Source organism: Delphinus delphis, chromosome 11, assembly GCF_949987515.2.
Source record: "Delphinus delphis chromosome 11, mDelDel1.2, whole genome shotgun sequence".
NCBI classification, from domain to species: Eukaryota; Metazoa; Chordata; class Mammalia; order Artiodactyla; family Delphinidae; genus Delphinus; species Delphinus delphis.
The window spans coordinates 97,072,585-97,085,759 of NC_082693.1; the positions used below are offsets into that span (position 1 = coordinate 97,072,585).

At 55.1% G+C, this 13,175-nt stretch overlaps 1 protein-coding gene across 4 annotated transcripts in view; it reads left to right on the top strand.

The window, feature by feature from the left end:
* Positions 1-13,175, top strand: part of PARVB (parvin beta) — a 110,134-nt gene that overhangs the window by 57,675 nt on the left and 39,284 nt on the right. For 3 of the 4 annotated variants that reach the window (XM_060025800.1, XM_060025802.1, XM_060025801.1), the window contains exon 3: positions 1,539-1,609. In XM_060025800.1, coding sequence (XP_059881783.1) covers positions 1,539-1,609 — 71 coding nt within the window. Of the gene's footprint in view, positions 1-1,538; positions 1,610-3,779; positions 3,917-13,175 lie in introns of those variants that run through there. The other variant, XM_060025803.1, reaches the window with a different exon arrangement.

A 13,175-nucleotide genomic window follows, 5' to 3' on the forward strand; every position in this document is an offset into this window, starting at 1 on the left:
GACTGGGGCACGAACCCATGTCCCCTGCATTGGCAGGCGAACTCTCAACCACTGCGCCACCAGGGAAGCCCTGGATAATTCTTTATAGTCATTCAAGGTGTTGATCAGCATTCCTGGTCTCCACCCACTAGATTCCCCCGGCCCACTCCCCCTCCCCCTCCCCACCCCACCCCACCCCCCGGCTGGGACAACCAAAAACGTCTCCAGACATTACAGCGAGTCCCCTGGGATGGGGGTTCGGGGGACTTGATAGCTTCTGGCTGAGAACCCTGCTTTAGACCAGCAGGAGTGCTAGAAAGTAGATTTACTGTAAACGTGTGACGGGCTATTGTTTTGTCAATATGCCCAGAACCTGCTTTTCCCTGCACCCTAAGTCGCCTGTCTTACGTTTTTCTAAATAGCTGCTCTTGGGCTGGGAGTTGGCATTCTTCCGTTTGCTCTGTAAGGTTCTGCTGGCCCCTGAAGCTCTTGTGACCTTGATAAGAACCACCCTGGTTGGGCTTCCCTGGTGGCTCAGTGGTTAAGAATCCACCTGCCAATGCAGGGGACACGGGCTTGATCCCTGGTCTGGGAAGATCCCACATGCCGCGGAGCAACTAAGCCTGTGCGCCACAACTACTGAGCCTGCGCTCTAGAGCCCGTGCTCCACAACAAGAGAAGCCACCACAATGAGAAGCCCGCGCACCGCAGTGAAGAGTAGCCCCCTCTCTCCGCAACTAGAGAAAGCCCATGCGCAGCAATGAAGACCCAACGCAGCCAAAAATAAATAAATTAAATAAATTAAAAAATATATATATATAGAAATATCTCATAAGCAATCACAACAAATAAACTTAAAAAAAAAAGAATTTTTGCTGTTGTGAAGCCTCTGTCACTCAAAGCCATTTCATTCCCACCAACGTGGACAGGGTCCCAGCCGTGGGAGCCTGTATGGGCCCCGGGACCCTGGTCATCTCTGCCTGCACGTCCTAGGGGCCAGAGGTTGTGCTTCTTTTCTGTCCTTTTAACACCCCTGCTCAGTTTTGTTCTGTGACGTGTCTGGTGTCTGTGGGTCTTTCCCCTCTGCCGTCCACTTATTACCACTGCGTCACTCCCTCTGTACAAGCTCACTGGTGCCCGTGGTCCATGGATCGAGGGCAGACACGGAGGGGAAAACAGATAAACAGAAACAGAATATGGATAAACACGCTTTGCTGTGAAACATCCTTTTTTCCCCCTGCTCTTTCTAATATTTTTGTCCGTATCACCTTATGTAGTGGCGAGCTTTCTCGGTGACCGCCAGGTCTTCCCCGGGTTTATTAATGGTGGCTTTTCCACAGATCCTATTCAGGCCTGCGTGCACCCCCCGCCCTCCTGAAAGATGGGGGCGGATGCTCCATTGCACCCTGGGAGGCAGTTCTTCCCGGGCCGTGTGAATGGCTGCAGGGCTGCTCAGTGAGAGGACCACGGGGTCTCTGCTCTCAATTCCCCCATCTGTGCAAGGGAAGCCGGCTCCCCGCCCCCCGCGACGCTAACCCCCCTGTCCTTTGTCCCTGCAGAGGAGAACCAGGAGCGCACGGTGATCGACCCCACCTCCAGGGACGACCCCAGATTCAGAGAGTTGGTCAAGGTGAGGACGAGTGTCCTGGCTGGGATGTTCTTGGGAGGTCAGATCTTGGGGTTCAGGCTCTTGTGGGCCAGAGGAGCAAAGCTGGGGGCTGGTCAATGGGCCTTCCTGCTGCGTTTGGTGGGGGGAGGTGAAGGATGAGGCTGGACGGCCTGGAGCATCTCCCAGGGGCCCAGCCCCACGGGGCCTCTCCGACGGCCGGCTCCCCGTCATGTGCTGGACCCAGTTATGCGGGGACCCTTTTCTTAACACTTGGAATAAGCAGCTGCAGTGAACGCTCACGGTGCCTTGCAGACCGGTTCAAGGCGTTCAAACCCTTTCCGGAGCGAGAGGGGTGGCGTTCAGAGGAAACTCTGAAAAGCGGGCACGTGGGCCCCCTCTGGATCCTCATTGGATGCTGGTGCCCCTGCACTGGGCAGCAGTCAGGTTCTGCAGCGTCTGGACGTGTGGGGACCGGCGAGGCCAGAGGATGGCTGCCTGGTTCCAGAAAGTCAGGGAAGCAAGGCCAGCCTGGGCCGCTGGCTCTGGGCTCCTTCGGGGCCGTGGCGGCTGCGCGTCTCTCCCCACTGGTCTCCCGAGCCTGGCTTAGCGGTGAGACTTCATTCGTAGCGTTAACCTTTGTCGGAGCGAGCGTGGGTTGCAGTTTGATGCTCTGATCTAAACCACAGCAGGGCGTCAGAGGTAATCCCTGGGCCGGCAAGGGCTCTGACAGCGTCGTCACCTGCGAGCCCAGAGGCCAGTGGACCTGGGCTGTGCAGACGCCGTTTAGGGCAGTGCCACACGCATATCCTATGAAAAGGGCTTTTTCAAAAGTTTCTCCACCTTAACCGCTGCGGTTGGGCCCAATGAGGGCACGACTGCCTTTTCATGAGGGCTGCTTCAGGATAAACAAAACCTTTGCAAGTTGTAGCTTTTAAAGAACTGAAATGGAAAATGTCTGTTTTCAGGACCCCCCCCATAATGTTGATTCTGAGCATCTTAAACTGCCTAGTTGATTAAGATTTCTTTTTTTCCTGAATACCCACTTTGTTATTCTGAACAGAAGATTGTCGGTGAGGAAAAGTAACCCTGCACTCCAGCCACTAAAATGTTCTCCACGGGCGATATTTAAGTAGTAGAAGGGGATGCCCTGTTTTTGTCAGGGTTCTCCAGAGAAACAGAATCCACAGGAGATGGGCCTATCTCTCTACCTCTCTATCTCTCTCCATCTCTCTGTCTATCTATCTCTCTCTATATATCTCTCTTCTGTCTCTCTCTGTCTCTATCTATAGAGACTTATAAGGATTGGCTCACGTGATTATGGAGGCTGAGAAGACCATGATCTGCCCTCTGCAAACTGGGGACCAGGAAAGCTGGGCAGAGGGCCTGAGAGCCCAGGACAGGACTTGCACGTCCCAGGCAAAGAGAGGGCGAGTCCAGCCTTCCTCTACCTTTTTGTCCTCTTCAGGCCCTTCCTGGATTGCATGCCACCCACCCACGCTGGCCTGGGCCCTCTGTTTTACTCAGGCCACCGATACAAATGCTAATCTCTTCCCGAGACACCCTCACAGACACGCCCAGAAAGGATGTTTAATCGGCTGCCTTGGCATCCCATCCAGGCCAAGCTGACACACAAAATCAACCCTCACGTGCCCCGCTCCGATTTTTCCTTCCTCGACACGTAAGCAGAGCTTGAGAGCACGTGAGCATCTTCTCCTTGAAACAAGACCCAGGGGGCCTGGTGTCACCCTCACCTCCATACGGGGACTCCGAGAGAAGTAACTCCCCCACCCCCAGGTTATGCTCTGAACCAGTGAAGTGGCCGGTCTTGAATGAGTCTGTCCGTTTGATGCCTCCTCCGCTGAGCCCCGGTTGAGGGTCCGGAGCTGTGCTGGGCCCCGGGGCTGCGAGATGAACCGGTCACCTCCCTGCTCTACGGGGTCCAGATCCGCTTCACGCTCCTCCTGGACCCACTCACTCGGCCCTACCCGCCTCTGCCTCAGGAGACGACAGGCATTTTTGGCCTCTACCGGGTGAGGGCCGGGCAGCTGCGTGTCCTCTATCCACCCACACAGAGGGACCACAGCATCTCTGCATCCGGGACCAGCCCGACGGGACCTGCGGAGGCTCTGGCAGCCCCTCCAGCCCCGGATTCCGGGTTCAGATGAACGACCACGTCTGGGGCATGGAGTGTGCCGACTGGAGGGGCTGGGAGTGCAGACGTTGGCATCCTGTGGGGCAGAGCAGGACTGAGGACCCGAGGGAGTGGGAATGCACGCCTCTCCCTTTCTTCCCCGTCGGGCAGTTCTGAGAGCCGTGCTTCCACAGGAGGTTGGCCGTGTGCTGGGCGTCGGCTGGGTTTCCTTCCGAAGCTGCGGGCGGCTCAGGGGCGCACCTGCCTCCCTTCCCTCTCCCCTCACTCTTGCTAGTCTGGGGTTAGGGTCCCCCCAAAAGCAGCAGCAGTCAGCTTGGCCCTGGGCTCTCTTTCCTGGGGAACCCAGGTGTGGTGTGCTGAATCATGGCCCCCAAAGATGTCCATGTCCTAGCCTCTGGAACCTGTGACTGTTACCTCCTTATATGGCAAAAGGGACTTTGCAGATGTGATTAAGCTAGGGGTGTGGAGGGAGGGATGACCCTGGATTGTCCGGTGGGCTCACAAGTGTCCTTATAAGAGCGAGGCAGAGAGAGATTTGACCGCAGGTGATGGTGGCAACATGAGGGTGGATACGGGATGCCACGCTGCTGGCTTTGAAAATGTGGGAAGGGGCCACGTGCTAAGGAATGTGGGCTCCCCTAGAACGTGGAAAAGGCCAGGAAGCCTTCCCTAGAGCCTCCGGAAGGAATCAGCCCTCCTGACACCTTGGCACTAACCCAGTGAAACTGGTCTTGGACTTCTGACCTCCAGGACTCTGAGGGAATACCCTGGTGGTTTGGAAGCCCCAAATGAGTGATAATTTGTTACAGCAGCCGGAGAAACCAGTACACCAGGCCGAGTTACCTCCTGTCCCTAAACCGCCGCATCCCTTAGCTGTAGCGGAGGGTCCCCGTCCCCTTGGGAGCAGGGCCGGCCTCGCTGCCTTGCCAGTTCCCAGGAAGGGCCAGCTGCCAGACACATAGAAGTCTGCTCCCACGACCATCCCGCCAGCCTGCAGCACATGCGCCTGGAGATGGGCAATTTCTGGAAGGTTCCCCCTGCCGTCAGACGGCAAATCGTACCTCGAGGCTGGTGGCTTATCTTCTAAAACAAGCATGAACACAGCAAACAGGCCGGCGCCGTCGGGCGGGCTGTCTGTGGCTTGATGGTCGCTGTAGTGGCACGTGGAGGGGACGTATGTGAAATACTAGTTCTCACTGACTACAGGGCTTTTGAACAGAGGCGCACGCGTGCTGGTGGGGGTCTGGGCGATGCCTGGGCTGAGCGCCAGCTACCCTGGGTGGTGGTTGTTTGTCAGGTAAGGGGGAGGCTCAGCGTATCCCTGAGTCGGGGTTCCCTCACGACAGGGGGCTGTCAGCACCTCCTTTTCTTGGCGTGGGGAGGAACTGGCCCCAGGGCCAGGCAGCCTGTACGCGCAGTCAGGGGTGAGCTGCCCGTGGCCTGCCCGGGGGTGCCGCCGAGCCGGACACCCTTAGACGTGCTCCGGGCTGGCGGCCCTGCTGCCTCACTTCCCGCCCCCGCCCCACCCCACCCCGCAACTCCAGCGCTCCGGCCCCCGAGCCTCCTTGCCCCTCCCTCCTTGAGCAAGCTGAGCACCTGCCCACCTGGGTGTGAGGTTAGAAAGCCCGTTTCCCCCAAGCCCAACCCCACTTCTGATGCCGCTTGTAAGTGTGGGAGCCCCAAGACGACCCGTAGGTTTGATACTTTGCTGAAAGGACTCCAGTTATACTCACGGTTACGGCTTATTCCGGTGAGAGGACACAGGTTAAAATCGGCCGAGGAGGAAGTGCAGGTTGTTTTGGTGCAGGGTGTGGACCACGTGCAGGCCTGAGCTCGTCAGGGTGAGGTCTGGCTAACATCCCGACCGCTGGCCACGTCCAGTCTTGGGACCAGCGGGACCTTTCTGAGTTAGCACGGTCGGTCCCCCGGCTTTCGTTCTCTGTTCTCCATCATGTGCACTTGGTTGCCTCTTGTCTTGGCCCCTGTCCTGTCTCTCTCTGTAGACTTACCCCCACTGACCCTCCTACCTCAGGACTGTTGGTGTTTAAAACATTGTGAGCTGCTCTCTGCTCCCTGTCAAAAACCCTGGCTTTGGCTACGCCAGGCATTAAGAACGAAGCCGCTCATTGAAACATTCTCTTCGAGCGTCTTTTGTGTGTGATGCAGTGTGTGAGGGGGTGAAGGGGTGGGTGTGATGGGCTGTGGAATCGGCTCCCTGGATTCAAATCCCGGCTCGGATTAAAGCAGAACAGTCGTGCCCGTCTGCCAGCATGAGGGTGACGTCAGATGCCACACGCTTGCTGTCCGGCGGGTGCCGTGCCGGGCGCTGGAACATGGGCACAAACGGGGCAGAGCTGGGGGGGAGGTGCATGGGCAGGTCTGTGGTTCCAGTTTAGAAGTGAGTATCCTGTGGGCTCGGGAGCTGAAAGGCTTACCCTGTCTCCTGTATGCAGGTGTTTGTCCTGTGGTCCTTTTCGCTAGCATCCTCCAGGAGTGCCCTGAATCTCTTAACAGGGTGAACAGCTGGTGCCGCCTGGGGAAGAGAGCAGTTTACAGATGAGATCCTTTATATTTTTAATGATCTTTGAAAGAGGGAACGGCAGTTCTCGTGCTTTCCAGAGTGAATAGTCAGAGAGGGGCCTCCGCACTTGCGGGTGCGTTGGTCCAAGGCAGGCTGGCCGTGTCGTCACCGGGGAACGCATTTCTCCCCATCAGCAGATTTCGCATCTCATCTCCCAGTTTACTGGACAAGGCTCCTTCGGGTTGTTAAGTTCTGCTTTCTCCCTTCCTTTGCCCTTATGAAGAAACTCAGCTGCACAAAGATGGTCTTCTGGGCAGAAGACGGTGCTATCATCGTTGTGTGGAGATGCCCGGGGACGTGGCTGGCACTGCACCTGGCCGGGATGCTCTCCTGCCGGTTGCAATGAGCCTGCGTCCTCCTTGCATTAAGCCCCGGCAAGCCTGTCTGGAAGTGATTGAAACGTAACTGTCATAGCTTTGGGGGAGACAGGCTGCAGCTCTTCATGATCATTTAGAAGGAACTCAGGGGGAGTCATTTTTTATTCTGGCTAAAGCAAGCTTGGGAAAAGTCTACGCAGAGAGCACTGTGCCAAGGGCGTCGTTAATACACGTCCTAGACACGTGCCTGCAGGACTCGGGCTTTGCAAATGAGTACGTCCCTAAAAGTAAGGACGGGTGCGATCTTTAAAAAGTCTTTTGTGACCAGAAGATTAAGACGGATGACCTGGGCGGTACAAGGACAGGGTGGTTGGCGGTGGCCGGGAGGGGACTGCCTCTCCGCGGGGGCAGCAGTGAAACCGGGGGCGGATTTGCTTTTGCTCCCAGAGCTGACCTCTGTGGCCCGCGGCGTGAAATGTGATTTTCAGCCCCTTCTGTCTGTTGTTTTCGTATTTGGACTTTGACCAGGTCAGAGATCCAGTTTTAGTTCTTCACAGCAGAGACATCTCTTGTGTGTTTTCCTACAGGACCTTGCTCTGGGCAAGGCAGCCTCTAGAACCAGATGTCTGCATGCCCCAGAGGCTTTTCTAGGTCTGTAGGCAGCCCTGCCGTTGATTTGAGCGCCTTGCGTGGGTCTGTTCCTAGTTTAGCCCCTGCGGTGATGGCCTTGAGTGGGCTGGCGGTCCAGCTGGGGAGACAGACATGTCGAGGGACGGATGAGTATGTTTCCAGGTGGCATGACCGCATTGAAGGAAACTGAAGCGAGAAGCAGGGTGGTTCCTTCTCTGCTCTGTTTTTGGTGGGGTGGTCGGAGTTGGCATTTGAGCGGAGACCTGCTGGTTGGTACCTAGGGCGGCAGCAAGTGCAGAGGCCCCCTGGGATGCCCGTGCTGACAGGTGTGAAGGCCAGCGAGGGGGGCAGCGTGGCTGGAGCCTAGACAGCAAGGACGAGGGTGATCGGAGGTAAGATCAGAGAGGTGGCAGGGGTGCGAAATGGTGTTTGACTCCTGGGGCTGGTTTGGGGGGGCACAGGGACGTGGGACGACCAGCAAGCAGCTGTGACACCTAACTGCCCATGTGGGGCAGAGACTAGGTCATGTTTCTTTATAGCTCCAACACCTCGGGTGGTGTCCACATATCCTAGGTGCTGCTAGCTAGGCTGAGTAAATCAGAAAGGGGTTTCTGACGCGCAGAGAAGCCGTGGGTGGTGACGGTGACATCTGTGTAGATCACTATAGTTGCTTAGCACTGGCCAGTAGATCATCTCACCAAGTCCTCAAAATAGCCCAGCAGAGGTAGATGCTAGCACCTGCATTCTAGAGGTCCATTGCTTAATAACAGGTTTATTGAGATAGAATTCCCATACCGTACAGTTCAGTGGTTGTTAGTGTACTCCCAGAGCGGTTGAGCATCACCTCAATCAGTCAGGGACATTTTCATCACCCCAGAAACGAACCCCGTAACGACCAGCACCCAGTCCTGTATCGTCCTTCCTGGCCCCCGGCAACCACTTTGTCTCTAAAGAATTATTCCGTCTCTATAATTCGCATATTCTAGATATTTCATAGAAGGGGAATCATATCAGTGCGTGACTTTTGTGTCGTCTGGCTTCTTTCACTTGGCATATGGTGTTTTTAAGATTCAGCCATGTTATAGCAGGTGTCCAAACTCCATTCCTGGACTTCCCTGGTGGCGCAGTGGTTAAGAATCCGCCTGCCAGTGCAGGGGACACAGGTTCGATCCCTGGTCTGGGAAGATCCCACATGCCGTGGAGCAACTAAGCCCGTGCACCACAACTACGGAGCCTGCACTCGAGGGCCCACAAGCACAACTACTGAGCCCACGTGCCACAACTACTGAAGCCCATGTGCCTAGAGCCCGTGCTCCACAACAAGAGAAGCCACCACGATGAGAAGCCCGCGCATCACAACGAAGAGTAGCCCCCGCGCACGGCAGAAAAGACCCAACACAGCCAAAAAAAAAAAGAACTGCATTCCTTTTCATGGCTGAATAATATTCCATCCTATGGATAGACCACAACGTGCTGATCCGTTCTTTCTCGACGGCATTTGGGTTGTTTCCACATTTTGGTTATTTTGAATAGTGCTGCTATGAACATCCGTGTACAAGGTTTTGTATGAGCTTGTGTTTGCCGTTCTTTTTGGTATATACCTGGGAGTGAAATTGCTGGGTCATATGGTGATTCTGTGCTTAACCTTTTGAGTAACTGCCAGACTGTTTCCATAGTGGCTGCACCATTTTGCATCCCCCAAAGAAGTGTATGGAAATTCTTCCGGTTTCTCTACATCCTTGGCAACGCTTATTGTTCGTCTTTTTGATTATAGCTACCCTAGTAGGTATGAAATGGTATCTCGTAGTGGTTGTTTTTTTTTTTTTGCGGTACGCGGGCCTCTCACTGTTGTGGCCTCTCCCATTGCGGAGCACAGGCTCCGGACGCGCAGGCTCAGCGGCCATGGCTCACGGGTGCAGCCGCTCCGCGGCATGTGGGATCTTCCCGGACCAGGGCACGAACCCGTGTCCCCTGCATCGGCAGGCGGACTCTCAACCACTGCGCCACCAGGGAAGCCCTACCTCCACGTTTTCTAAGAGTTTTATAGTTTTAGTTCCTACACTGAGGTCTGATCCATTTTGAGTTGATTTCTGTATATGGTGTAAAGTAAGGGTTCAGTTTTATTCTTTTGCATGTGGGTATCCAGTTGTCCCAGCACCATTTGTTAGAAAGACTTTTTTCCCCCATCGAATTGTCTTAGCCCCCTTATGGATGTCACTTGGCTGTAATGTGAAGTTTATTTCTGACCTCTCATTTCTGTTTCATTGACCTCTGTGTCCTCCTGCCAGTATCACATGTTTTGATACTCTAGCTTTGTAGGAAAGTTTGAAATCAGGAAGTGTCAGTTCTCCAACTTCGTTCTTCCTTTTCAAGATTGTTTTGGCTTTTGGGGGTCTCTGGACTTTCCGTTTGCATGGTGGGATTTGCTTGTCAGTTTCGGCAAAGAAGCCATGTGGATAGCGATTAATTTTTATAAGTGGCATGTATTATTATTTTTTCTAATTACCAAAGTAACAGATACTGCTGAAAACCTGGAAGACAGAAAACTCAAACAGAAGGCAGTGGTAAGTTTTAAATTCGTGTCCCTCCAGCCTTTTTCTTTTGTGCAGTCAGCTTTTCCTGCACAAAATTGGAAATCATTTCCGAGTTGGTAAACGTCTAGGAGCACATTTGGATGGGTACCTTGGGAGAAATTTCTGGAAGTGGAATTGCTGGGTCCCGTAGCACACACAGGCCCAGTGTGGAGGCTGTGTGGGCGGCAGCTCTGTCCTCCAATGGGCACCGGCCCCTCCTGGCCTCCCTGCCGGGTCCACGCCGGAATAACGGTTCACTACTCCGCGGCCCGGATCTCGCCACCCCGCCACCAGGCCCGCCTGCCCCACCCCCCGGGCGCCTCTTTCTGCTCAGCTGTTTCCTGTCCCGCCCTTGAAGGCCGCTTCCTCTGCTCCCGGGGCCGCGCGACCCCTCACGTCAGAATCCTTTGTGGTGGCTCGTGCTCAGCACTCATCTCTCTCTGCTGCGTCTCCCGGCTGGACCTGGACTCCCGGAGGGCAGGGGACGCGCCTCCTTTGTCCCCACGTCCTGGCACCAGGAAGGCGCTCAGTGACAGCCGTTGAGCTGAGTGTAATGCTGCCACTCAGCTCCAGCAGCTGCTGTGAAATCCCTGATGGAAGGCCAAGGTAGCAGATTCCTAGAGCTGTGTGGAATGAAGGGCCCGAGGATCACGGCGCTCCCGCGAGGAGCCTGGCGCTGGTGGCTGGAGAGGTAAAGCTACGGGGCAGGCGTCTTCGCAGCTGCTTCCAGACCCCCCTCCGTCATCGTACTGCCGACTGGGCCCTGCCACCCCTCCTGGTTCTCCCCTTTGTTCATTGATACCTACAGCCCCTGGCCTGGCGGCTTCCTCTCTGCCCCGCCCCCCCACTCCTGCCGCTCCATCCACCGAGATGCCTGCGTACCAGCTCCTTCCTCAGGCTCCCCCTCTGCATCTGCCCGTACCCAGGGTCAGGGTCAGACCTTGCTTCTCCCCAACCCCCTCCCCTTGCCCCTCCGGGGTCCCCACGTCCAGTCCCCACTCCCCCTAGTGCCCACGGTCACTCGTCTCATCCACTGCCCCCTCCCCTCCTGGCCCAGGTGAGAGTACAGGGCTGGCCCCGCCCCCCCACCCCTCTTGGCCTTGGAAGCCCCACCCCCTGACCTCCCAGGTGGTTCCAGGTGGCTACAGGACCCCTGACACAAGGAAGCTGGGAGGGTGGTGAGAGAGGAGGGTGGGAGCTGGGTGACGGGAGAGGGTGCTGCAAGGTGGGAGAGAAGGCAGCCGGGTGGCGAGGTCCAGCTCCCAGCCTCCCAGGATGCTCGCCCCCCAGGGAGGGAGACGGAGCAGGGCTGCAGCGTGGGGCCAGCTCCATCCTGCCGACCTTTCGGGAACGGCTTCGACAAAACCAGAATGCCGCGGGGCTGAGACGGAGCAGGATTCTGTGGTCCTTCCCCCGACTCCGTGTGCTCTGCCCGCCTTTTGTCAGTGGAGAAACTTTAGCCAAACCTTAAACCAGAGAAGTGAGAAAATGCAGAAACAAAGGAGAACAGTCTAACGAGACTAAATAATTGTTTAGTCATTAAGCATAGTCAAGGACCTTTAGTTCCTCCCCAAGGGCTACAGATAACATTCTGAGCCGCACGTATCCTGTGAGGTGTCTTATAGATACTGAAACCCCCCGCCAGGTGGAAGAAGTGAACTACCTGATGACCAGACTGTAGCCACGACCTAAGCTGCCACAATTCCAAGAACTGGCCTCAAGGAAATGGGAACAAACTGACCCTGGAACTAAAGAGAAATTGTAGTTAAAACAATCAGGATGACGCTGGTCGGACCACCAATGACCAATTTCAAGATGACTTCCAGAGCTGCCTGTGCTGTTTCTGCATGGAGCCCCGTCCCTCTGTCTATAAAAGCTCGTGCCCCCTGGTTGTCATTGTGGGGGGAGGGAGCCGGCCTTTGGACAGGCGTCCACCCTCTCCCACCCCCAGTGGCTGGCACCCAAAATAAAGCCAACTTTCCTTTCCACCATCCTTGCCTCTTCATTGGCTTTTGCGCAGCACGTGGCCGGACCCCAGTTTCGGCTACAGGGCTGCTGTTGAGTGAAGTCCCTTTAATTTACTTTCACTTCTGTTCTCCATGGGATTGTGTGTCTGATTGAATGTTTTCGAGTTAGTGGGAAAATAGAAATTTCACAGAAATTTGCTTTGTGGCCAATTTTGCAGGTGGCATCCGTATCAGAGAGTGACAGAGGATACTCTAGTCTGGTTTGTGTCCTTTTGTTTATCTCTGAGAGGGCCAATCAGTGCCCATTTCCAGGAGGTTATTGGGACCAGTTAGTTAGCTTCATCGGTTTTGCTTGCACAGGGAAACCATGTAATACGGGTATTTTTGATCAAGTCTCTTCAGACATCCGTTTCATCTTGCGAGAAGTTTCATTTTGCCTTACGCAGCGTCAGCCAAATGGAATTTTGTTCAGTGGGAACCCTATTTCTCTGTAGAGATTTTCACGATTGAAGCTGTCTTCTTTTATGATATATTACTCAGCGAATTGAAGGGAAACTTGTTGAGAAAAGGCTGGTCTAGAGAAACGAACACGTGTGTCCACATCAAAATTGTACGTCCGTGTTCACAGCAGCGCTGTTGACAACAGCCCCAAAGTGGTGACAACCCAAATGTCCATCGGCTGGGGAATGAATCCGTAAAACGCGTCTCTCCGTACAACGGATTCAGCTGTAAGAAGGAACGAGGTCCTGACACGTGCTACAACTTGGGTGAACCTTGAAAACATCATGATACATGAAAGAAGCCTGACACAAAAGATCACGTATGACGTGATTCCTTTCGTACGAAGTATCCGGGACGGGCAGATCCATGGAGACGATGGTTTTGTGGTTGAGAGGAGGTGGGGGAGGGTAGACGGGGAGTGACTGCCGACAATACAGGGCTTCCTGGTGGGGTGATGGAAATGTGCTTCAGTGCATTACGGTGACGGTCGCACAACTTTGTCAGTAAACTAAACAATGGGGTGGAATGTAAATTCTATCTCAGTAAAGCCTTGAAAACATTAGGGTGCCGCTGGGAGCAGGCTCTCAGAGCGTGTCAGTAACAGCCCCTCGGGATCCCCTTCGGTCCACGGCGTTAGGCTCAGGGCTGTCAGGGATGGTTTTAGTGCAGATATTAAGGGAGGGAGGGGGGTGGACGTTTTAAGGCTCACCTGTGCTGTCTCGGGCCGTGGGGGGCGGTGTTACTGATGTTTCCTCATTTGATCCGCCCGCCTGCATATGCCATGGTGAACATCATCATTTCCTCTGGCTGAGTTCCCACACGTACCCAAGTCCCCGCTGGGAGGAGGCCAGTCTGCCCATGCTGCC